General features: G+C 37.3%; 2 protein-coding genes across 9 annotated transcripts in view; one reads left to right on the forward strand and one right to left on the reverse strand.

Annotated features, from left to right (window-relative positions):
- LOC131694076 (potassium voltage-gated channel subfamily KQT member 1) overlaps positions 1–27,740 on the forward strand; it is a 1,057,856-nt gene that overhangs the window by 194,660 nt on the left and 835,456 nt on the right. The window lies entirely within an intron of this gene.
- Positions 17,076–27,740, reverse strand: part of LOC131694078 (thiamine transporter 1-like) — a 69,309-nt gene continuing 58,644 nt past the window's right edge. Inside the window, exon 6 of the mRNA XM_058982455.1 lies at positions 17,076–17,608. Coding sequence (XP_058838438.1) covers positions 17,275–17,608 — 334 coding nt within the window. The 3' untranslated portion in view covers positions 17,076–17,274. The remainder of the gene's footprint in view (positions 17,609–27,740) is intronic.

A 27,740-nucleotide genomic window follows, 5' to 3' on the forward strand; every position in this document is an offset into this window, starting at 1 on the left:
CAGTAAGATCGATTTTCCCCAAACCCGCACCAAACCGAATTTCTGGCTACGCCGCTGACTTCAAGTAAGTAGAAACAAAGTCGTTCTACACTCGAAAGAAACTTCTTCGAATGCTGAATATCTATTATAATACATTGACACCCCAATTTTATCAGCCAAATATGAATTGCCAAATATGATTTTTTATTGCATCGAACTACAACAAGTTTTAGGTAGCTGTCAAGGGGTTATTTTATAGACTTCTTCCAAAATTTGGCGAACCTATTCCAATTCGTATACCAATTAATTGGTATACTTAAGGGTTTATATGTTGCAGATAGAGAAAAAACTGAAGTTTTCAGCTTTTTTCCTACACAATATTACGAAAGCTTATTAAACAATTTTTCCTAATATGTTTGTGAAAATTATAAACTATTTGAAATATTTTAATAGTTTAATTTTTTATTTAACCGTGATTTTTTAATAAATAGTGACCATCGCTTAACAACGTAGTCTATTTTTCATGGCTTGCGGTGAGCACGATCTCTCGAATTGCTGAACTGAAAATTATGGAAAAGAAATTAATTTTTAGTGTTCTTTACAGATTTAACTCGCCGCGCAGATAGCTCTGAATTAGACCCGCTGGTGCCCTAAGACGATTTCGCTAGATTTTCGGAGCACTGTGCACCCAGTGCATTAACGCAAGTGACGGAAGGTTATCGAAAAGTTTCGTGAAAATGAAAATTTCAGTAATGATGATGATTTTCCCAAACGGTTCGTTTTCGAGAGGTTTTTATTTGTTCTTTGGCATTAGGATTAGCGATAATAATTCAAATCAAGGATACTACTGGGAAGTCACCTTTAGAAAAAGTCGATGTCGAAGTAAAATTTGGAACTATGCACGCATGCACTTCAGAGATAGCGTGATATCAGGAGCTGCGATTTCATTTCAACGCTTTGTTGTGAAAAGGGCGATACTCACAAATGTAAACATAAGGCTTTTTCATACATGCGAATGATTAATAAATAACCTTTTTAGGAAAACTCAGTTTTCCCACCACAATTTAGATATTTTATTAACAGAGCATTAACAATAATTCGATGTTATGTCTATTTTATGGGCCATTTTTTCGCTTTCCTATTGATTTGGTTTGAGATTTCTAGCACTGATGTTGTCCTATGCTGATTTGAGCGATTCTCTGAGTCCTGCCACTATCCCATGTAGTATGTGTTATCAAAAACATCGCGAAGCATCAAGTTCTAAATGTTCTCAAACGATATAATATCCGAAGAGAGTGATAAGAGTTATAAGAAATGTCTCATCACACTGTTAGGTGGATTAAAAGCGTTTTTCTTTTAGATATTAACCCTTAAACTTTATTGCATGATAAAATTGAAAATTTTATTTCTCAAAAACTACTAAAGATAATTCAATGAATTTTTGCACACTTATGGGATGATATTTGCACTATCTTATAAAAATATTTTTACTTTATAATTGTGTGAATAACGGTACTTTGCATCTATTTAAAATTTTCAATTGAATTTTTTCTTGTGTTCTTCACGCTAAAAATTTTCAAAACGTATATCAAATTATGCGAAGGAAAATCTTTCACCTTCAATAATCTGTAATGACAATTTTTCATTTTTGTTCCTATCGAGAGTTATAGAGGATTTTGTAACAGTGCGCTCTTTCAACGCACGGCCAACTTTGATGCAACCCGCGAGAACGTACATATTGGCAACGCCGCACGTCGCAACCTCCTAATGCGCATCGCTTTGAAGGAGCGTATCTCAGGTTAAAAATTTGCATCTTTGAGACTATAGCAAAAAGACATGCTTTTCTTTATGGATAATTGAAAGTGATGTTTTGTGAGTTATTTGTATGCTCTTTAGCGTTATTATATTGTTTTGGAGTTATTTAATTTTTTGTCACTCAATACCTCGGACAAGCGCGCTCGGATGTTGCCAGCCGATTAGAAAAGTGCAGTGGGCATGTTTTAACCTGTGTTGACATATTTTTCGCAAATTGACATACTTCACCACGTTTTATTTTCAGTTGGTTCTGTTTGAGAGGTAGGTATTTCGAATCTTTTCTTAAATCCACATAGCGACTTTTCAGCCATGCGCCATCGGGTCGCGCGTTAAATTACGCGCTCATTTAATTTGCATCAGTGCGAGTGAGAAAACGTTTCGACGTTTGTTTTTGTTTCGATCGCACTTGTTTGCTATATAGAGACAACTCGACGAAATGCTATATTATCTCAAGATAAACAATATTTGCTCAAAAAACCATTCGATTGTTTTATGTTATAAATATGGGTCGATCACACGGATTTTGTATTCCGTTAAAAAAAATTCATAAATATGTTCGTCGTATCTTGTTTTTGTGGCATCCATCTGGAGTGATAAATTTGAAAATTATATTGGTTATTACATGTGTAGCATATGTCGTAATGGGCGCAAAAAATGCAACGAAAATAAATATGGACATGAACAAAACACAATTTTAGTTAAATTTTCAATTTTACATCCCATGTTTATAGTAATGGGTTCCTCTATAACGCGTTTAAAATATAGGAAAATTTACATTATATTGTAGTGTTCGCCAAAGTAATGGAACTGCAATATTCGATGACTCAACAGGTACATGCGGAAAACTGTAACGATGATTTTGAAATAAAGATCGTTGATGATTAATTGAAATTCGACAAAAATAACTAATATCTTACCAGAACTTGGAGAACCTCCAATTAACAGAAGCAATAGTGATAAAAAAAACCCAACATCGATGCGATTGAACAACAGATTTTATGTAAACTTTTTTCAAAAGACACATCGTTGTTTAAAGGCAATATCACTCGGTGAAGACAAAAACGTAAAATAAAATGCTGTTGGTATAAGATTTTCCGCTTTCAAATATTAATGTTGTAGACTAAAAAAGAATTTGGATATAACGTAGATGTATTTTGACTAACAAAAGTGTTTCTAAAGATGTTAATTGTTAGTAACGTTAAATTATAATAATAAAAAATATATTAAACAACTATAATTTTTGTTGTGCACTTCGGTAAAAAAAAATTTAACTCGTCTCAAAATATCCGGAAAAAAATCCCCTTCGATAATCCGTATTGAAAAGTTTGCCCTTTTGCGCTAATCGAGAGATGTGGTTTCTTTTAGTCATGCGATGCGCAATTCCCACACGATGCGCATTCTGACGCAGCGACGTGCGACGTTGCCAATATGAACGTTTTCGCGGGCTGCATCAGAATGGGCCGTGCGTTAAAAGAGCGCACTGTTACAAAATCCTCCATAACTCTCGATAGGAACAAAAATGAAAAATTATCAATACAGATTATTGAAGGTGAAAGATTGCCGTATAATTCGACATACGTTATGCAAATTTTTAGCGTGAAGAACACAAGAAAAAATGCAATTGAAAATTTTAAATAGATGAAAAGTACCGTTATTTACACAATTATAAAGTAAAAATATTTTTATAAGATAGTGCAAATATCATCCCATAAGTGTGCAAAAATTCTGTAGTAGTTTTTTAGATATAAAATTTACAATTTTATCATGCAATAAAGTTTAAGGGTTAATATCTAAAAGAAAAAAAGGAATTTTAACGAAATATTTATACCAAAAGCTAATCACCTTAAACCCTATACAATAAAATATACCGCATGAAGATCGGTGATTTTGCGAAAAATTCGAGGATCACTTGACGTGGCTTTCATATTTAACATTTAGTAGTATGGTCCTACGTCTACAGTTCGTGCAACACCATAGGGCTGCCCCTTGTAGTTTTTTTAGTATAGAGGTTTTAACCTTAGGGTCATTCGCCTCTTTTCGGGTTAGAAAAATCTATTTTGGAAAAATTTCTAGCCCTATTTGCGGGGCTGGGAATCGAACCCAGGTGAGCTGCGTACAAGGCAATAGCTTTACCAACTACGCTATGCCCGTCCCCTAATCAGAAGTTTTTAGATATGCTTTCAAATAACCACGAAAATAAAAATAAGCTTTAAGAATCCTCAAAAACTATTTTCGAATTCAATTCTTTGGACCAAGATATTTTAATCAATCATAGTGATGAAATGAAACGGCGTTTAACAAACTAGAGTTATTACTCTTTGGCAATAAACCGAACCAAGCAACGCCAGGAATTTATGACAAGCATCCGCTGGTATTTATCGATTATAGAGCCGTGTGACTTTCGAAATCAATCGTTATCGTTGCCTTGATTTACAGCTTGTGTAATATGAGTTGTTAAACTATTCCGAAGAAATTTCACCTTTTAGCAGTTAGCATTCTCCTTGAATTGTTTTCCCTTCCAGCTACGAAGAGCAAATAACAGGCTTCAGGTTGCTGTTGGCTTGTTTCATTGCATACTTGACTTGAGCCCAAAACTTTACTTCATATCAGTAAACCCGGGTTCAACGTTGATTTAGTGATACAAAATACGCTCGGCTGCTGCCAGTTTAATAAGTTTTGGCATGCTTTTTGCATTTCTTCACATTTGCGTTGTAAAACATCACTAGGAATTTTTGAACCAAAAAAACAATTGAATTGAGTAAAAAGTAAGTTTACACAGGCATTGTAAAATGAATCAGTTCGAAGCTGAAGCTAACTAACAACGTCGAACAAACTTCTCTCCTGCAGCAGGTGCATCTTTACATTGGTTTACACTTTTGACCACAGGAAACAGACGTCCAAATAGGCACGCTAATATTTTTTAGAAATATCGTAATCAACAATTTGTTTCACCTGTCGTTAAGTGATGTTAATCAGCATTGCACGCAAAGTTTTTTTGCTTTTCGTAGCTGTTGGGTAGATTATACAAATACAAACTATTGTCACAAATTTCTTGCTATCATTGAAAATTTAACTTAAACGTCTGCCCTCTGTGCTTTTACAAAGAAACACAATGTGTATTCCAGAACAATAGAGCTTCCTTCTTTTACTATCTCCTGTGCATTGTCAGCAATTGAAAAACTTTTCGGATTCCCACAGTACAAATGGAAAAGAAACTCGGTTTGGTTTTTCACTTTGCAAAAGTTCTTCAAACACTTTCTTCCACTTCCAACACGGTCGGATGATGTCAGCTCAAAATGACTAGCCGTAACGTATTCATAATTCTCGAAACATTAGTAAACTGTGCGCTCATGTTTTAGCAGATACGAAGTGTTTTTATTTCTGGTACAGATGTTTATCTAAGACATGGTTTGCCATTCCCGTTGTGGCTTGACTTTTCCGTTAAAAAAAACGTTAATCCTACTGAGATTAAAGTATTAAGTTCGGTATCTTTAGAAACGACGCCGTCAATATTATTACATGCAAATGGAATGAGGAATAGTAGGACATTGCGGTCGCTCTCGAGTTCAACTGGCCGACTAAAAAGCGCAAGTATTAATTCATCTTATTCATTCAATCGAGCGAAAGTTTCCCAGTGCTTCATCGAGTCAAGTTTTTGCCGTTTTTTTTTCTTCATTGCATTATGCAGAACCAGTGTTCTCTATGGTAGTGGGAATAATCGTTCAGCTTATTCAGGTTCACCATTGTTCGGTGCTTTACCGGAATCAATCGAGTTTTTTTGACCTAAAATAATCGATTCTAGACCAACTTCAAAATTGAAAATGCAGAGTTTAATTTTAAAAGCTGGCATCAATTTTCAAGGAATGAACCGATGTTGGAACAGTCTCAGAAATCTTTATTCTATTCTATTTCTATTCTAACCCTTACACAGCCAGTATTGAAAAACATCCTGGAAAACACTGCAGATATGCTTTAGTGTTTTTCTTGCCAACATTAATATTTGAAGCATATTACAATATGTCGCAAATATTAAAACGGCCAGGCCTACTGTGCAGAGTTGGGTTTGAAGATGTTTCAATATTATACGGCAATTGAATTATTCATTTAATGAACAATCCAACCAACGAATCGTTTTGAAACTTGAATGAGGAAGAAACGAGGACAACCGAACCGACCGTTTCAGTTTATAGGGGGTTAGGATAAAACGTTGGGAGTGACTTTGCTAAGAAGGTTAATGTCACTCCTTTGGTCCTTCGGGATGGGACAGAGGTATTTACACCTTGCCCTGGCTCATTAAGCCTAGGTTAAAGCGCCTTTACTCGCTCTCCTCCAAACGAATGCTGACATCGGTTTTAGATCCGAGTCGCTCTAGGTTCGCTCAAATATTTACAAAAGCCATATTAAAATGACAGTTCAGAGCGAACCTAGAGCGACCGCGATCCAAAAATAAAATCAGCATTAGCATGCACCTGTGCTTTAAACTTTCATTGTCCTTAGAAGATTATTTCGAGAAAAAAATATATGTGATTATTTCCTAGTTTTAGTATTTAAGTATAAATAGATTGGAGCTTGGCAGAATGGTCATTTTCGTTCAGTTGATGACTGACAGAAAGGAAACAAGTGAAACAAAAAGATGATTATACGTTATAGAAGTTATGAGCTTAAAATGAAACTCTCAGATGTAACCTTAGACTCCTGACAGCAGGTTTATATCTAAGTCTAGTTCTATTGTCATTCTAATGATTCTCTCTAGAACATTAGGAACTGGTCGCATATTTTCATTAATAAAACTTTCGTGAGCCATTAATAAAAATGATTTTACATATCCAGTGTTGTAACGCCTCGAAAGACAAACTCACAATAACCCAATACCGCACAAAAGTACCCCATATACGAGATACAGAGTATGCGGCATCTTACCCCTACTCGGCATCTCTTCCAAAATTACCCTACGACTAATAACAATGGTCAACAAGAAAAAATGGAAATACTCCCTTATCATTCAGGTCCGTCTTCGACTCCTTGGAGCTGTCTGCAATAGTTGCTCGACCACCATCACGTAACACAGTTTGATGCTTCAGGGAGAAAAATCTCTTCCAGTAACTCCAGTTGAGGCAGGAAAACTTCACCGGAAACACTTGCCATAAATTGTTCAAAGAAAACAGTATTTATCAGGATAGCACATAACACTGTAAGTTCGGCCCTTTCGAATTATATTGCGGGCAAATTCAACCGTTTCTAATACAAGGAAGATGGAAGATTGACACAAAAATTACGCATCGAATATTTTTCCTTGAGTCTACTACCGTAGCTTACTTCGATCCACAATAGTCTCAGAAATCTTTAAATACCTTTTCCGGCTTTTTATTATTCAAATCGATTTTGATAAGCATTCCGTTAGGAACGCAAGATCTGGACCCAGTCGCGTTTAGAGAGGATTTCGTTTTCTTTTTTTTTTGTAGCCGAGCACAGTGACTCTGGAACATTTGGCGAATCCAGCACAAAAACTATACACTGAAGAAAGATGACGTTTTGCACAAAAAAAACATTGTAAAAAATTTAGTTGAAAGAAAAACACGCTTTTAATTTTTTTATCTTTTGTCAATAGCATTAAGCATCAGAATCTAGTATCAAAACAACCGAAACCCGGTAAAAACAAATTCTTAGGATTTTTTGAAAAAAAGGGAAATCAAAAATGTTCTCGAGAATGCCTTGCGGTTTAAAAATGCATGAACCATACAGATCTGATGTCGAAGCAAAACAGTAAGATCTGAAAAAGAAGAAAAAGGAAAATAAGTGTCAAAAAGCGTAAACAAGAATTGTTTTTGGGGACATTCTAATTGTAAAAAAGTCTTTCTTTGGAGTTGGAAAACTTTTCACTATCGAATTTTCCCAACGAATAAATGCAAATCATGGCAGGGGCTTAGGGTTCCAACTAAATCATTGTGAAGAAATTTTAGAAAAAAAAAAAGTGGAACGGGACTCCACAGTTTAAAACCAAAGTTTTGTGGTGAAAATAAACATTTTTGATCGAATTTCTTCACGATGCAAACCTAAATCCCTGTCATCTTCTTTGTCTATTTGTTCTGCTCCCAAGCTGTTTGTTGGGAAATTTCGATCAAAAATCCTCATTTTCACCTAAAAGATGTTATTTTTTAAAGTTTCACAAAACTTTGGTTTTAAACTGTGAAATCCCGTCCCATTTTTTTCGAAAATTTCTTCATGATGATCTAGTTGGAACCCATTTTTTGTTCTGCTCCCAGTTCGTTGGGCAATTTTTTTATGAAATCATAAGGCATTACAACAAAATTTTTGATTTTCGAATTTTCGTGGAACTAAAAAATTTAAATTTGTTTTCAGCGATTTTCGTTTGTTTTTGGTTTGGAAAGGAATCCCGAGTGAAAATTTTATGAAAAATTGTAATCTCTGCGGATTTCAATATACCTCAAAAATCTATTACGACAATCTTATAGTCCTAAGTTTACTCTAAGATGCATTAACCCTTTCATGCCCAACTTTTTTCTAGTGCATATAGGGTTTCAAAACTATTTTTCCTTGAAAACGGTCGGGTTAAGAAACATGAAAAGCTTATTTTCATAAAGATAGGTGCTTTCATGGCTGTGCTACAAGCTGGTCAATTTTTACCTTCTAATGCTCAATACAATTCTCCTAGAATAATTGCAATGGTCTAATTACGTGGAAAACGTAGCCAACGACAGTGTAAATTGATAAGTTTTATCAGTTTTCAATAATATTGAACCATAACGAAGATATATGAGAAAATCATTTTCCGTCGTCAACGTAAACTGTCCCTGGCAGCACTGCTCCATCGGAATCAAATCAGACTAATTGCAATAACTTCAGTTCTAGAGCTGATCCTTGTAACTGTTAATACTCAAATTAAAGGAAATAATCAAATTAATGAGCCTTACTTGTTTGTGTGAGTAAATCTCGTCTCAATCAAAAGTTATAGCTGTTTAAAAACGTTGTTGTCCACAAACAACATGGGCATGAATGGGTTAATACAAACCCACTCTCAAATAGGTTGTTGTAAGGAACTATATATAAAGTTTTACAATTGCCTTTTATTACAAACAACAGTCTACAGTTACGCTCAAAGCGCTTTTTTCCATTCCGTGCAGTGTAATGTGCTACAAAGTAAAGCTAACTAATCCGCTTTCATGGTTTTCTTGAGCGGTCTCCGCCTCTTCGAGACTTAGAAATTTTTGTTTCCTTTGTGTGAGTGCGTTAATAGTTATGCAACCAGCAAAGCAATGTTTCTTATTTTGTGAGCTGCCTGAATACAGCTGTAAAAGTTACCTTCTCCTTCTTGGTTCTCCTACTAACGTGCACTGAGAAATAGGCCCATGGAAAAATGGCTTCCCCTAGTTCGCCTCAAGGCACAGTGGGACGAGACCGGACTTAAGTCCAGATATGAAGGTCACGCGATTTATTCATCAATATTTTTCTTGTATTGGATTAGGTGCCGGAGAAAATTTTGCAGAGGCGACGCGTCTGTACGTTCAACCTGTTCATTGAACAGGTTTCCAAAATCGGACGACCCGAAACCCATTATGAGTTACTATTAACAACAGTAGCACGATAACTATTTTAAATGAAAGTAATAATCTCCGAACCTCGAAGTTTGACAATTTGATCCGAACGATAAACCAACTCGACGTCTCCAGCGAGTAGAATTCAGAAATTTTCTGCTTTCCCATGACCGCTTCAACCAAAAACTTGCACGCATCTTTTACTCTCACCGCATGCTCTGGATTGAATCAGCTTGGTGAGCGATGGCTGGAATAACAGGGTGAGTGTCAATGACGACTGCTTTTTCTATTCCCTTTTGCACCGGTTCAAATCAAATATTGAACCATCGTGCATTGCTGGGCGTTGGAGCTATGTGCAAAACGAGAGCGCTTTATAGAGTTCTATGCAAATGATTTCACTCACACTACTTGGGAGTTTGTTTTCCTCCAGCATATGTAAACCTGTCCGTCAATTTAAACGTTTGAAATCGCTTGCCTAAAGTATTTATAATTGTGTTTAAATGCTCTGTGTCACTGTGAAACTTATTCCGGACACTTCAATACCGGTTGGGTTCGATCCACCATGCGAATAATCTGACCGAAAAGCTTTTTATTCGATTTGTTTTCCTCCAGCTATCAGAAATTATGACAGGTGGAGGAAAACAAATCGTTGAACACACTAATACAGTTACAGATTGTCAAGTACTCTATAATTTTCAAACACATTGCGTCATACGTTCATACGCTTGTTTTCTTGGGTAGCCTAACAAAATGTTTCTCCCCTTGGGAGGGACATATTTGTAAACGCGTATGTATTTGGTTGGTTCAACGATAATAATGAACCATCTACTTTTGCTTGAAAGAAACTGTTTGTTGTTTGCATTTACATGCTGAAAATATGTCTACTGAAAGTGTAAAATAGACAAACTCAAATCAGGAGATGTTCTAATCATGAGTGCTAGATATTGAATGCAGTTTTCCTATGATATTTTGCGAGGAAAAAAAGTTCTCTGGATTTAATTAATTGCATTTGGAAAATTCCAATTGCTATCCCATTTGAAAGATGTAATATATTTTTTGCTCTTGTTCTACGGTAAAGCATCATATGATCAGAAACGTCTCATGGAATTGAATTAGTGACGTGTCTGATCAGTTGCTTATTTCGTGACATTTTGAGGGCCCTCGTGATATATTGAACAGGTTAACGGTGGAACCACGCGTCGCCTCTGAAATTTTGATAGATTTTAGACTATTTGGATGCAAAATGAATTTTTCACAGCTTTTAGCAGGGTGTCACTTCAGTGTTTTTGCATATTTTTCTCATTGGAACTTTATCCGGTTATTATTGTTTTCCGAAGAAACAACAGTTGCTATGGTGTAGGTTACTTCAGCAAAATTATTCGTTTGATTAAGTTATATTGTTAAATTACCACAAATTCGTTATTAGTTTGTTTATTCATTGTTTAAATAGCTATTTGTCATGATAATTAATAAAGCATGAACTTCTAAAGCCATAACAACTACGACGTCCGCGAACGCCCACTATCGCACAATACTCATTTGAAACCATTAAATTTCCTCTTTCACATGAGCCCATGGTGGTTTTGCGAAACTTTGCGATAAGTAATAAAAATTAAAAAAAAACTACAAATGGAGACGCGTGGTAGTTATTGATATAAAATTTCAATAATTATTTTATAACTAGAATAATGGCATGAAGACATGCAAAGCTTTCAAATAATATTGAGAGGATGATCCTCGAAGTTTCTACAAATGCACAAACGAGGGGAGCCTAGTGGAAAGAGTAATTACAGTAAGATTCCGTTTTTGACACGTTTCGTTTTTGGCATGCTCCATTTTTGGCTACAAAAAAAGTTCCGTTTTTGGCAACATATGGGTTCCATTTGTGGCAACATTGTTTTTGTTCATATCATTCATCATAATGGATATCACTTTTGACTTTCTTTCCAAACATAGGAGCCATATTTACTATAATTTATGGAGGCGGGCATAGCGAATAAAATTAAATTTGCTGATTTTTTTGTATTATTTCATTCCATTTCATATATTATTATATAATTAATGTTCTTGTGACATTTATGAAGTCACAAATTGAAAATAAAAGCTTTTAAGGTATGGTTCCATTTTTGGCACGGTTCCAGTTTTGGCAACTGAAAAAAATATATTGTTGCCAAAAACGGAATCCTACTGTACTTGGATGTTTATAGTATCCATTCCGTAGAGCAGAAAATAACGGAGGAATCATTATCAGAATCTGATGGAGATTAAAATAAATTATGCCTAATTTTTAAATAGATGAACAAACATAAGCATTTTTATCAACATGAAATCAAACTGTACCTTTTTAAATTATCGTTTGTACATAAATTGAGTGTCCCAAAATTACCCAAATAAAATAAAATCTGTCTGAATAAATCACATATGATGTGATGGGATGTGAATCTACCATAATTTCTAGACTTTTCCAGTGGATGCGGGTAGACTTACAGCAGCCCCGAAATACTTTATCATAAAACATTTATTATACATGAACCAAACTACTGATTAGCAAAGTTATTTTTGCTGATTAATTTACGTCAAAAATGAATTAAACTTTCCAAACTAATTCTTTTGAATACCAAACATAAATGCGGCGTACCAAAGTTTACAAAAGAAAATTAAGAACCTATACAATTATTTTTAATGCTTTTTTGTAATATTTTAATATCAAAAAGGAATGCAGTGCAGAAACATTACTACTAAAAATATTAAACGCTTCGACAAAATAATTATTTTTGAACCACCCTAATAAATGAGAATTGTTTTGCTGACATGGTTTAAGGACATTATACAAGTGAGCCACAACATAGCTCCTACGCCGCACACACTTCTCTCCCCTGCCTAACCATGTATCTGACATGAGCAAATATAAAAATACGTTTTTCAATACACTAACCTTGCCGGTGTACCACGAAACTGCTACTTGAGAAAGCTAGAACATTTTCCTATACAATCATCCCGAGTTTTTGACGGAATTCTATCTGTAGCTCTTATTTTGTGCAAAAATATCACCCCTCTTCACTTGGAGTTTCTTTTCAAAACACTCTTATTTTTCTTCTTCTCATTTTCAGTGCACTTTTTCAAATGCACTTTAATCACATACAAATGCAAAAACACTCGCGAAACTTTAATCGTTTACTAACAAAACTTAAAATTTCTGCCAATGTGCAGATGACTGAAGGAAAATGTCTAAACACTCTCATTTGTGCGTTTGAATTTTCACTTCGAATTCCATTTTTTTCAATGTAAACAAGCGTCGGTGCCTAGCAACAAGCGTGCGTTGCTGACTTCCACATATCTTCACCTTAATATCAAAAACGAATCTAGTGCACAACAATTACTTTTAAAACAGTTTATGAACCGCATCGACAAAAAATATTTATGAGCCACCCTAATGAACAGTAAATGTTTATTTTTAATGTATTTCTATATCAAAAACGAATTTAACGTATCAAAATTACATAAAACCGTCTAATTTGCACTGATACGACAATGTTTTGACATTACTCCACCTTTTGCTCAAAGCCGAGCCACTGTGCAAGGTGAGATGTATGTCGAATCAAAATTGATTCCCTAGCTCAAGTTTTATCCAGTTATTATATCGAAAATTCGACCCGATATGCTTCGGGTGGTGGCAAGTAGTTTGAAGCAAGCAAATAGTATTGCTGACTACGGCCCTTTAACGAAGGACTATAGATTATATATACCCGTTAATTGGGTTGAAATTGACGGGGTCTTCTCTGATTCGAGTTTGAATTGCGCAAATCCGCCATCCGCCGACACATGGGGTTGGCTGTTTAAAAGAACAGTGAAGATACTGGACTGCAAATGTTTGCGTACAGCGTGAGTGTTCGATGACGGGAAGAAGACGCATGCCAGTTGTGGCTCTTATCGGGTGATCTTCACCGGTTCTGTTTTACCTAACTACACACTTCGAAAATCTCTTGTAATTTTACGTCATCTTACGCCGATATATGCCAGCGAACAAAATGACCGATTATTACGTTCATTTTTATTTTTACAAGACGCTAAATTATTCAAAAACGTAATTTTACATTATGCCAACGGTAAAATTACGTGCAACATGTAAATTTACAAGAACGCTGAGAAATTACATTTGTCTAGTAAAATTGAAGTAAGACGCATTTTTAATCCGAAAATAAAAATATCCTTACTGCAGTTCGTCACGCAGCTTCTTACCAACAAATAATCGACCCATTATCTATTTTCGTGAAAATGGAGGAAACAAATAAAATTAAATCAATCAAATTTTCACCAAAATTCTGAATAGATCCACCATTTACTGGGTCCATTACCTTATTTACCTTTCATTCGAGAATTATATGCGTATAGGCGTATACATATTAATCAAGATTATTTATTTTTCATTATTTCTGCGAATATGGCGTTGCCGAATATGCTGCCCAAACGAGTTGATTGATTTAAAAATAACCTGACAGTGGTCGAAAGGTCACTCGAACTTCTTTTCCCTTTTTGCACTTTTATCTTTACACGAAAAATCACCTTGCATAGCCGATGGACCTTGAAGAACATTTGAGATAAATATGCTCTTCACTTCGTTTGATGCGTTTATGATGCGGGACGTGTAATTTTATGGCATCTTACACTGAAACATAGTCATTGGGTCCAAATTTTATTTACTCGCGCTTAAAAATAGTGTGTGTAACAATCATTTTTGTTTATAATGACGGAATATTGAGTTTATTAAAGAGAGTACTCTGAAACCGATTAACGTAACTTTTTTACGGGCTAAATAACGAACTCTTTTTGGAATGTTCGAGTTCGTACATTACAGCATGAAGTTATGTATTCTTAATTAATTGTTACTAATATAAGTTGGGTATTTTCGAAATGGAGTTGACGAGGGCATGACGGAAATCGATGTCTTGAGCTATTTTGGAATCCAAGATGGCGACTTCCGGTTTAGATGAATTCTCTATAACCTCAACAATATGGTTTTTTTCGGAATTGGGTTGACGAGTGCATGACGGAAATCGAAGTCTTGAGCCATTTTAGAGTCCAAGATGGTGACTTCTGGTTTAGATAAATTTTCTATAACCTCAACAATATGGGTATTTTCGGGATACGGTTGACGAGTGCATGACGGAAATAGAACCCATATTGTTCGTTATCAAGAATATTGCTAAACTGCCAATCGTCATATTGAACTTGAAAAAGGTTCCAATTGTCCATTTTCAGTATCTACTTGTCAAGCCCGTTCCAAAAATACCCATATTGTTAGGGTTATCGAGAATATTGCTCAACCAACGAATATTAATAAGAATGTGAAGCAAACTTTTTTTACGAACTAAATCCCAAATAACGAACCCTTTTTTTATGAACTATTTCAATTTACGAACCCTTGGTTTGGTTCGTAAATGTAGGTTTCAGTTTATTGTGAGTGAGTTGATTATGACATAAAAATAGATCACGTTTAAAGTTGCGTCATATACAATTGCGTCACATTTCTCAATTGAGTCATCTTTAATAATCAGATTTTTTTTAGTGTGTACTTCCTCTTTGACAGGGTTCGTCTGCCTATAGGCCGCCGCATATGAGATCTTCCGAGATGACGCGTTATAGGTTAGCTATTGACAGTACATGACGTTAGAAAAACAAATGAAGAGTTTGATCAATGCCAAGAAACATATTTACTAGTGCCCTTTTAATGACGGATTAACGAGAGAAACATCGATGAGAACTCTTTGGAATACGGCCCGGCGTTTACGAAACCGAAACAGTACTAACGAGAGCGTGTTATATTCAAACCGTAGAATATTGGATTTTGCCATGAAGGTTTGTCCGGATTCCACCCCGGCACAGAAGATCTATCGCGTTGCGTCCCCTCACGATAGCGCGAACGAAACAACTTTTTCGGTGGTGGAGTTCTCACTTGCTCACTTGACATGCGACAATAAAGCCCCATGACCAGACAGAATCAAATACAACTTGTTGAAGAAGCTACCATACTCTGTCAAAAAGATGCTTGTTAAATGTATTTAATAGGTCCCACATGGTTGTAGACTGGCGAGTGCCATCTCCATAAATAAACAGGAATACCAGCCTCCGACCACAATTCGTATCGACCGATTACATTGCTGTTCTATATCCGAAAGTCGTTCGAGAAACATTTGGATCGAAGCATATGACTTACTGTCAGTTACACAATTTGGCTTCAGTAAAGACAAAGGGACGAACGATTATCCTGCGATGCTCTCAACAGAAATTCAAATGGCCTATGTTAACAAAGAGCAGATGGCATCAGTTTTCTTAGGCTTTTGATTCCGTTTCTATCAATATTCTTTCTGAGAAGCTGCACCACCATGGTCTTTCAGCGACTTCAAACAAATTTATAATAAATTGATTGTCGAAAAACACCGCACATTTTTCGCATGGTAACTTGTCGACATCTCGATTTAGCTAAATAGGCCTTCCCCAGGTCTCTTGACAAAATCGCCTTCCTAAAATGTTTAAGTTTACTTTTAACTTGATAGAAAGTTCGCTTGCTCTTCGAGATGTGGTTGATTGATGGATAACGTGAGGTCATACGAAAACTCTCGATTATTCAGACGCCCCAAAAATTGTATAGTATGCACAAAATTATGTCGGTTGTAGTATTGATTTTCTTTTCACTATCCAAGTTTCCGAAAAAATTAACTTTTTGACAATCCGAATGCTTCTCAATTTTTTGCAACGTTCTGAAAAACATGTTCTCGTAAGTTTGTTCGGTTGGAATGATGCTGTTTTCGGACACGTATATGTATATGTAATGCAAGTATTCGAAAGGAAAATTTGAAAAAAAAAATATTTTAATCAACTTAAAAGTTTCATAAGCTCTAGTCTCTTGAGCTAGTCATCTTATCGTCGAGTTGGATTTTTGTTTTACATTAAGAATAGTATAAACCACCTTCATGTTGCATTTGGTTCTGATGCCGTTCGGCAATATCGATTTACATCTCGCCCGCTCTCGAAGGTTTAATATTCAGTGCTTCAATGGAGCACACCTATTTTTTAAGTAGACAATTTGATTGAATAAATAATCTTTTTGCAGCTCTAGATGCCGGGACTCCCTTAAGTAGGTAAACTGTAGATAAAACGATGACAAAGGTGATGGTAAGAATTTCCACATTATGTCTGCCTGATGCCACACGAATACTTTTAACACCCAGCATTGCAACGATAAAATTCTTATGTCTTCCAATTTCAAGCATTTTGATCTTACGGTATTCGCTGCATCACGAAAAGTTCCCAGCTCTGCAGTCAGTGTGGCAACATAGTTTCCCAAGAAGCTGCTGCCTGCTGCTCCAGTTGATTCCAGTATGCAGAGCAGACGCCCATCCATTTTCGGTTTCTAGGATGATATTGTGTTAAATAAATGTCAGCATTATTAATGATCTTTCGTCACCCTTAAAAGCATTCTACTTACGAAATCCTGTTTCTTTGACTGTTCTCTGTCTTGCTCTGCTCTGTTGTGCATTTATATTTTCGCTCCGGAAGTGGAACGATAGGTGTCGCGTTATTTGCTGCACTATCTCTCATTGTTTTGGCGGTCCATTACAGAAGCGGATTTTCCTAGGGAGATAAAACGAAGAAAACGACCGGGGGAAGGAAGTTCTCAACAATGATTCGTTCTGTAGGGAGATGAACTAATTTTAACAAAAGCTTCATTCCATTTATTTACAATTTTAGAATTTATTGTTCTTCATTATACAGTCACGCTTTAGAAACAAGCTGAGCACATAATTCTGTTTGTGTTATCGAAATTATCTCTCACACCCTAATGCTTCATTTATTCGTTGTCTTTATGAACTAAATTGAGCTGCTGACGGAATTGCAATACCCCAGCATCAGACACAAAAAAGCACATTCAAAAATAAGCTACTTCAGCGTTTTGTTGCTGTTCCAACGTCCTTCTCGGATTAGCACCGCCGGTCGTCGCACCTTCATCCACCGCAGCTTCCGTCCCATTCCGCCTCCTGCATTGGAGAATGCTGCTGATGGTGGCCGGAACTAGATACACCACCGCCAGCACCAGAAAGTATCCACCGTACACTTTGAACTGACCGCGGGGCGACAGCATCAGACCGGACTCGGAAATAACTACCACCGTCAGGATGGTTTGGAAGACCAGCGCAACGAATGTGTTTATGCCGAAAATTAATCCAAAACTGTCCTCCTCCAGATATTTGGCCACGGTAGCACTAATGGGCAGTTTGATGTGTGTTGTGGGGTTTTTTCCGTGCCAGTGGGAGGGACGAATGGCAAAATTGACCGGAAAATAGAATCAAAATAAAACGTTAATTAAATGGGAAACCGTGCCGGGCCGGGAAAACTTGATCAACGTGTGAATGTGTTACGAAGGCCGATTTGGGTGGTAATATAGAGTGTTTTGCATACTGGTTTGTTTGTTTGCTGTTTTAACGAGATTAAAACGTATGAAAGTTATACAATAACTGGTGGTCGGCGGACTTTCGACTAATTTGGATATTGTTATTAAATTTCACATGCATTATGCAACCGCAGGACAAATTGTGCTCTGTTGGGTTAGTTTTAGTTGCAACAATAGCTAAACATTTCGAATATTCAATGACAAGATCGGGTAATTTTGTGTTCGTTTTGGTAAGTATTGTACGCGCACTCTCTTGCATTTGTTTCATTACTGGTGATGCTGGTTGTTGAATTAGAGATACTTGGCGCAGTCTCTTTTCGTGGGTTTTTATTTATGCCTGAATAGCAGTTGCTGCTTGGGTAACCGTTTTTGGTTCAGCCAACAATATTTTTGACGAGTGTACGCCATTAGGCATAAATATTGTGACATCTCGAAAGGAAACAAGAATTGCTTGGAAGGATACTGCTGATTTTATTGAACTTTTTTAGAAAAAATAGTCGAAATTAAATATTTCGCAATAGAAATATCGTATTTTTAAAATGATTTATTAGACAAAAATATTAACGCTTTCCAAAATATTTATTAGTTCAGTTGAAGATTTCGTCAATATACTCGGGATTGTTAGAACAGGTTGAAACGATGCAAGAGAGTTGTATCATTTTCAACTTATGTTCATAAAAGGTACATTCAATTGCGAAATAGTCGTTGCTGATAGAGACTGAATATTTCTAGAATATGACATGCTTTCGATGATTTACATTACTGAAAAAAGTCTTATTTGATCAAACTTACCCTGGTTGATCACAGACATCTCATTTTACGGTATCAATGTATGGATAACGCACATTAACTTATATTAGTTTGTACATGCATGCATGGTGTTATTACACAAGAAAAAATTACTTTGAAGAGCAGCTCATGAAAGAAAGAATTTTATTATTAATTCAACGAATATACTGTTCATCATTTTTGTTACATTTTTGAAAATTTTTGGTAACCCTCTGGAAGTTGCGCTTATGGCCCACTAAACGAGCAGCCGCTGATGCCCTAAGATGATTTCGCTAGATTTTCAGAGCAGCGTGCACTCAGTGCACTAGCGCGACTTCCGGAAGGGTAAGATAATTTTGATTTGAAATGACAATTAGAAATATATTCTATAAGAAAATGAAATTTTGACTGCAAATAGTATGAATTATAAAAAGATATAAGATTCTCAATGATGCAAATACACTAAAAAAATCTTTTACCTGTTTGAAAGATAGCTGTTAATGGAGAAACGTGAACAACTTGCAAAAAGAGAACAATTTTATGAATTCATTGTTTCAACAAAAACAAAATTTCGAGCATATTGAAAGCTTTTTGGTAAAAGCGTTTGTGGTTTTGATAAAATCACATTCTATAATAAAATTATAGTTTTATCCGTCTGTGTAAAGTCGTTACTAGATAAACTTTTTTACTGATAGTTTTCCCATTATGCAATGACATTTAAAATGGTTCTTTTCTTTTAAGGGACAAGTTGACAAAAAATAAAAAAAAATTGTTATTTTATTTTTGCCATTCTCATATAGAAAGGTTATGCAATCGCTCCAAACATCGTCTCCCTAACCGAGGTCCGGAGGGCTGAGTCTCATATATCATCAGACTCAGTTCGACGAGATCGGAAAATAACTGTGTGTATTTGACAAAATTCTCATGGGTTGTTATTGAATTTATTATTGATCGGATTTTCGGTTCCGAAGTTACGGGTTCAAGAGTGCGGTCATACAGCAAATTCTCATATAAAATGATATCACTATTATGTGGAAATGATGCAATACATATCTAGATCACTAATAACTAATCGAAGAAGCTTTCACCACATTAGCTACCTATGGCGGTTCATGATGTCCACGAGGAACTATCCAGCTTCCAAATTAATGTCTCACCTATTTCTCAGCGAATTCTTGACCGATTTTTACAAACTTGATTTTTAATGAAAGATAGGTCACTCATAATAACTGCTGTCGAATTTTATTCAGATCTGATTATGGGTTCCGGAGTTATAGGTCAATTACTAGGGTCACACAGGAAATTCCCATATAAATCGTTACAATCGTAATACCTCAGAGGCCAAAAGTCAATTGAAATGAATATCGAATATGATTGCCTCCGAAGTCTCATTGGTCACATTTACAACCATAAAAGGTTCCGGCAGCTCCGAGAAAAATCTTTAAAAATTAACAAACTCACTTCAGTTTCTCAGCGATGGGTGTGCCAATTTCCACAGAATTAGTCATAACTGAAAGGGATATTATTTCGTGCGGATCGGCTATATGTTTCCCAAAAACTTATTTTGAAAGGGAGGGGGACACATGGAATTTCAGATAACGAATTCGTATTTTTGACGCCAAATGGCTCACTCTGATAATCAATTTCTTAATCGACGCCCGGGTAGCTGAGTCTCTTATACCATTCGATTCATTTTGTTGAGCTCTGTATAATGTCTGTTTGTGTGTGTATCTGTGTGTGTGTTTTGTAGTCAGGTATGAAAAGCTTCAAAAGCCTGACGTGTAGTGTATTGGTACGGTGTGGGACTCACGACTCACGTTCGTGCCTAACCACTAAAAGCACTCGTTACTCTTTTTCGCCCTTCTTCCTCGCGGAACTACATCAAGGTATTACTTCGTGAGGCTCACTATGCTTTCTTCGCATCTCTTTCTTCCTCTCTTTCTCGGAGTCTCACTTCGTTCATGAAATGGCTCGACCTTTGAGCTTTGATTTAACTCTCGAATCTTCTCTTGCTTCTTGCCTCCATCTATTACGTCACCATTTTAGATCTCGTCCCCGTGAGCTGATTCCATGAGCCATTTAGCTTCTATTTCCATTAGTCATTCAGCTCTCGGTCTTATCACGATCTACTCGGATTGTCCTTGACGGTGAACTCGCCCTACTCCGACCGACAGTTTTCGGACGGAAGAGTTTCTACCGACACCGATACCTGCTTCCTTGAGCCATATAGCTCCCAGCTTTATCGAGATCTACTCGGATATTATCCGTCGGTGCACTAACCTACTCCGACTGAGAGCACTCCGGGAGAGGAATTTCTCTCGGTATCGGTGTTTGTTTCGTGAGCCAGTTAGCTCCCATGTTTGCCACGATTTAGTCGAATAGTCCACGGCGGCGAATCTATTCTACGCGGTGAATTTTCCGCGGAAAATTTCTCCTGATGCCGATACCTACTTCCTTTAGCCATTTAGCTCCTCGCTTCATCCCGATCTATTCGATCGGGTCCCTAGCGGTGGACCTAGCCTAACAAACGGGTCAACCAGTAGGTGCTGAGGTCCATCGAACGTATCCGGGTGGAGCGCAGCTTCCGCTTCGATCCACTGCTAGCCATTCGACGCAGTCTACTCGGTCTAATTCCCGACGGTGAATCTAGCCGACTAACGTGCTGCCCGGTAGGGTGTCGAGGTCGGTCCGGCGACCCGAACCCGGTGTTACGTCGCGTACTATTCAACTTTTTTGGTTCAGTGTATTCCTACCGATTAGTTGTTTACATAAATCGCTCCAACTATCTTTACTTTTTGACGAGATTTGTGAAGTTTTTATCGTTATTTGTCGTGTTAATCGACTCAGTATTTTGTTTTTAACATTGTTATTGTGCAGTGTGAAAGTGTCTCCTGTTTGCTTTTGTGTTGCGAAAAAATCAGCGAAGAACCCAATTGAGTGAAGTTCTGTGACTCAACCACCAAAACTTACCACCGAACGCAGCGCTAACTATATTTCATTGTTCGCATTCTCAGATCGGCACGCATTATGGAAAGTGCATGCGGTCACTGCGCGAAAACCGTCAAATCGGATGACGACTTTATTGAAAGCATAAGGTTTTGCAAAAATGTGGTACATATAAAATGTGGGAAACAACTTAACAAGCCGTTTTTGAAAAAAACTTGCGGAAAACCCAAACTTATTTTGGATGTGCAATGAATGTGTCAAGCTGATGAAGTTTGCTCGCTTTCGCGACACCGTTTCTTCACTTGGATGTGTTATCGCTGCTATCGCTGGGAAAACGGATGACGTCTGTGCTGAACTAAAGGCCGAGTTATCAAAAAATAACCAGCAAATTTCGCGCCTCGCTAGAAAGGTTTCAACAGCTACTCCAGTCTGGCTAAACTTCGGTACCTCTCGACTACCTCAGAAACGTCATCGCGAGGATGGCCCTGATCCGAGCAATATTCTTGTTGGTGGTCGAAAGCTAGTCGATAATAGCAACATTGTTACGGTTCCACCTCCAGCGCCGTTGCTCTGGATGTATCTTTCCCGCTTTCATCCTATCGTTAGCAAAGAGACTGTCGAAAAAATGTCTAAAGAAGGACTAAATTGTAACGAGGAGATGAAGGTTATTCCGCTTGTTAAAAAAGGCATAGACGTCAGTACTTTGAACTTCATATCCTTCAAAGTTGGAGTTCACCCAAAGTACCGTGATGCAGCTCTTAACCCTGACACATGGCCGCAAGGCATACTGTTCAGGGAATTTAAATACAACCGTACCCAGAACATTTGGAACCCGCCGACTGATTTTCCACCACCTCCAGAAGAAGCATGCACTCCCGTATGTAGTCGGGGATTTGTACCTTGCCGGGTGTTTTCATCATTTCCTGAGCGGATGGAAAGTTGGTGTGGGGAAGTAGAATTGGAAGGGTGCGAAAAATAACAGCACAAAAAACAAACAGCAGGTAAGTTAAACTCACAAGTAGTTCAACTCGCCTGCAAGTAAGCCTAAAGCTCTTCACCACATTGGATAAGAAACCTTGATAAATCTCTGAGTCCCAGTCGTCCAAACATGGTGTTGTCTGTATAAGGACGGCTGAAAACTCGAAATCGCAATTGTGCTACTGCTGGACAGTTGCATATCAGACGATATGAGGCTCCGTAGTCGGATTCACAAAGATTACACGAAAAAGACTCAGCGCGCTGAATATATGCCATGTGATAATTGAGTTTGTAGTGGCCGGTTAAAGCCCTGGTCAGCATGCCGTAGTGGAGCTTCGAAAAATGTAGGAGATTTTTCGAAATAACTGGTCATGGTTGGTGTAGAAATGCCCTTTTTGGCGACACGTTTGTAGATTTCTCCAATAATTGCGGTGCTCGAACGAAGCCCAGGACCGTATTTTTTCGTTTATCAACATGTCGAAATCGGCAAGGCGGGCTCAGGATCACCGAAGTCAATCGCTGAACCTGCCCTGGCCAATTCGTCAGTCTATTCATTTTCAGTAATATCGAAATGCTCGGGCACCCAGACAAGGTAGCCTATGTTGACAATGTTTAGCTCTTAGATTTGGGTTCGTCACGAGATGACTAGCTCGGACAGTGATCTGTCTGAGTTAAGGGCCTTGAGTGCAACCTGACTATCGGAGCAGAAGTTTGCTGGACAAGCTCTGTTGGTGGGCCGATTGTACATAATCCCGTAGATTTCTGCTTGGAATACAGTACAGTATCTACCTAGTGAGTGAGATTGTTCAAATCTTATTTCACGACAGTAGACACCAGCACCAGCACGTCTCTCCATCAGAGAACCGTCAGTGCAACAGACCACTTGCGTTTGTTGTTGTCTTTCCATGTAGCCAGACAACCACTCCTCTCGAGAGGGAATCGTCACATGGAATGTCATGTAAGCAAAACTTGCTATGATTATTGCTATGATTATTAATAAAATCCATTTGTTTTGAAGTCATGCTGCTTCTTTAGTTAATAACTTTTCTCGGCGAGTTTTCACAAATTTTCAATGTTCCACGAATGTGTTCAGTAGAGGAATACCTTTAGAACTATGTAGTGTTCTCGTGAATTTATTAATGAGGTGATTTTTTAAGAATTTTTTTTCTATGAAGATCGATTTGCCTCGGTTCAATTCCAGCCGAGGTCGTTGAGATTTTTCTGAGGTGAAAAAATCTGTGGTTACGTCTTCCTTCGGAAGGGAAGTAAAGCCGTTGGTCCCCGGTCCATGAGTTGATGGATCGATATCTAGTCCAGATAGTGGAGTCACCTCTCTGGCGTCGGTAAAGAAGAAGTGATCCAACTTCTCTACTGTTACTAACAAAAAAATCCTCCTCCTGTGATACTTGTGGAGTGCGCAGTAGTATATACGGCCTCTAGCAAAAGCAAGTATCGGACTAACCATTCCTTCCCTTTCCTTCCGCGATCTACGTTCGGGCCTGGCCGGCGCCGGTATTGATCAATACTTTAGGATTACCAGGAGTTGTACATTGAAAGATGTTTCGCTACTCCCAAGCTTAATTATCTACTTATTCTCTGTGCAACTTCAGCTAGTCCAGATCGATAACGGAGTAGCAGCCAGGGGTGGCCGCACAAGCTCAAGCTCCAGCTTGAGACCCTAGGTCTTTCCAAAGGTTCGTCTGCACTGCCCGAAGGCCATGCATGCTTTCTTGACTCTGAACTCAATGTGAGCAGACCAATTCAGTTTGAAATCCAGTATAACTCCAACGTATTTGACTTGATCTGCACAAAGTAGCTCAGAATCAAAGAACTGCAAGGGACTCCAGTTGTTATTCGCTTCTTCGTCGGCCCTCCGGGTCGGGATACAGTCAGGGATGTAATGCACCTCAGAGAAAATAAAGAGAAGAATAAAAAACGCGCTTTTCACTTTTCATGCGAATCACCGCTCTTCTCTTTCATAATAAACCTGTTCTCTCCGATGTGTGGTGCTCCCATGTGTGCATTCTACTCCATGGCTGCACACCTCAAAGAGTAGAAATAAGTCTTTAGTGTGAATCTTGGTCCCACGCGCACAGAAGCAGAGAAGGCAACCAAAAACATTTTACAATCGTTCTTCCGATCAAACTTTATCTCAATTGTAGTTTGATTCGCCTTCCTACCTGCTTACCAGTGAGTGGAGGCACAGAAAAGTGGCTCGTCAAGGTGACTCTTTGAACGAAATTGTGCAGCTCTTGGCATACAGATCTTTCTCTTTTTCGTTTTCAATTTTCTCTTTGTGCGGTCTTTCTGCACATCGCAATGTTTTTGTGCTGCTCTATTTTCATCGGTGTATTTCGCTCTTTGTGGCACATTTTGTGAGCTAACAACAAACCTGGATATAGTTGGCGATGTGCAGAGTGATTACATAATCTTTCTATATGAGAAAGGCAAAAACTGACACAATCAGGGGAAATAATAAAATATTCGCTGTACAATCAAGATGAATGAGATGTCCACTACACTAGAAGTCAACATTAAAATATTGACAGCTTATTAATCAACGCTCTTCCAAAAATTCTCATTTTGTTTTAGCAATTGAAAATTTTACTAAGCCAAGTTTGTCATCTTGGTTTTCGAAATGGCATCAGACATCGACATTTGGCGTCTACTCGTTAAGCCCGTGGCAAAAATGCCCATGGAAGTCGCCATCTTGGTTTTCGAAATGGCCTCAAAGCGATGTTAGATGCCATTATTTGGCATCTACTTGTCAATCCCGTTTCAAAAATACCCATATTAATGGGGCTTTAGAGAATTCCACAGAACCGGAAGTCGCCATCTTGATTTTTAAAATAATCTTAAAAATCGATATCTGATGTCCACCCAATAATCCCGCTCCAAAAATACCCATATTGACGGGGTTTCAGAGAATTCCACTGAACCGGAAGTCGTCATCTTGATTTTCAAAATGGGCTCAGAAATGCACAGAAAAAGTCCGTTCATAAATTCATAAACAAAAGGTCACGATTTCGTGAACTGAACGATTTACGAAAACCGTGACCAAGTTCCTGAAATTATGAATAATAAACCTCGTATTCATGAAACTATTTGTGTTTTCTAAAAACCATTTCACCCCGAATTTATACATGGCGTTACATTAGAATATTTGTTTGGGTTACTGTTGTTTTTCCCTGGACATTATTAGTTTTTGTTTTGATTCTTGTTCATGATTTGGGAATACACAGTCGACAGTCAAACGTTGTTCATGATTTCAAGAGCTTATTCACGATTCTTGTGAATTCTCATGATGTTAGCGGGATTAAAGTTCATGATTTCAAGATCTTAGTCACGATGTTCGTAATTTCCATTCACGTTATCGTGATATTTTAGTCATGAGTAGAGTGATTCATGTTCATGATTTTAGGATCTTTGTCACAATATTAAATATTTTTGTCACGAGTTGTGTGATTTATGTTCATGATTTCAGGATGATTTTAGTCGCGATTTTTGTAACTTCTGTTTATGATATCGTGATATGTTAGTCATGAACAGAGCATATCCTGTTCATGATTTCAGGATCTTAATCACGATTTTAGATATTTTCGTCACTAGTTGTGTAATTTGTGTTCATGATTGCAGGATCTTAGTCACGATTTTCACTGTTCAATGTTATCATGATATTTAATTTTAGAGCTTACTTTCAAAGAGTAATGTAACTAATGTTCATGATATCAGCAGTTTTATCATGATATTCGTAAATTCTCTTCGCCTTATCGTGATCTTATATTTTGGTTACTAAAGGTTTTTACTCGGAATAACGTGACAATATGAACTGGTTCTGTGAACTATATCACGCACATTATTTGGGGTTCTCAGTGCAGTTTTCGTTTTCTGTCTGGACATCACAATGAACCTTATCAAATGAATAATGATGTTCGAGGTTCTAATAGTTTTTTTTATATCTACTGCTCGTACCTATTACTGGTCGCCAGCAGCTGGGTATTTCATAAAAATGTGCATGGAACAAAAATGATTCCACGAATAGTACTCCAATTTTTGTGAAAGAGCACACGTAAAAATTTTATTACCATGTTGCATGAAATTGTTAATGATTAGGGATATCTTCTAAATATCACAAGTGCGCAAATAGATACTAGATAGATCGTAAATCACGTACTAAGAATAATGAACCAGTTCACGAATACATGAATAATATTTTAAAATTTCGTGAATTATTTCACATGTACGGATATTGGATCCTGACTAATATGTTGGGAATCATGCACCAGTTCACGAATACATAAATAATATTTTATGATTTCGTGAACTTTTTCACAAAAACGAATAAGATGTGACTATTATACTGGGTATCATGAACCGCTTCACGAATACATGAATAATATTTCATGATGTCGTGAACTATTTTACGAGCAGATATTGGAACGTAGCTAATATGTTAGGAATCATGAACCAGTTCACGAATGCATGAATAATATTTGATGATTTTGTGAACCATTTCACGAGCATGGATCGTGAATAATATATTAGGGATCATTAATTAGTTCACGAGTATTCAATGGATTCATGATTAAAATTCCGAATTTCGTTGAATAGTTCACGAAAACAGCCAGAATATTTTGTAGACTATTGTTCCTATAACTGAAAAAAAATCATGAGTCAACCTTTGGTTTTATGAATAATGTTCATAAAGTTGTGAACTAGTTCTCGGCGGAAACCGTGACTGAAGTTCACATAACAAAAACAAATATTTCCACAAATGAAAGCGTTATGCGGGCGTTACCGAAGGAAAATTTAACATAATTATAAAAGCCATGGTTCTGATTTCGCAACGTAAAAACGTGATCGTTCCAGAATTCATGGCACTTTATTCACGATTTTGGGAACAATTCTTTTTCCGTGTGGACATTTGGCATCTACTCGTTAATACTGTTCCAAAAGCAACCAGAATGTTGAAATGTGGGTCAGAAGGAATCTTCACAATTCCACTTTTCCAAAAATCTTCCAAATTCTATGCATTCAAACGGTCTTGGAATAAAGGCAAAAACCCTGTCAACCTTCCGGAAGCCGCGCTAGTGCACTGAGTGCACGCTGCTCTGAAAATCTAGCGAAATCGTCTTAGAGCAGCTGCGACTTCCGGAGGGTGCATTGCAAAATCCGTGCAAAGAAAACTCGATCAAAAATCGTCTAAGTCTTTTGCCTTCTAGAGAACCTTTAAAAGGTCTGCGAAATCCGTG

This window comes from Topomyia yanbarensis, chromosome 3, assembly GCF_030247195.1.
Source record: "Topomyia yanbarensis strain Yona2022 chromosome 3, ASM3024719v1, whole genome shotgun sequence".
Lineage (NCBI taxonomy): Eukaryota > Metazoa > Arthropoda > Insecta > Diptera > Culicidae > Topomyia > Topomyia yanbarensis.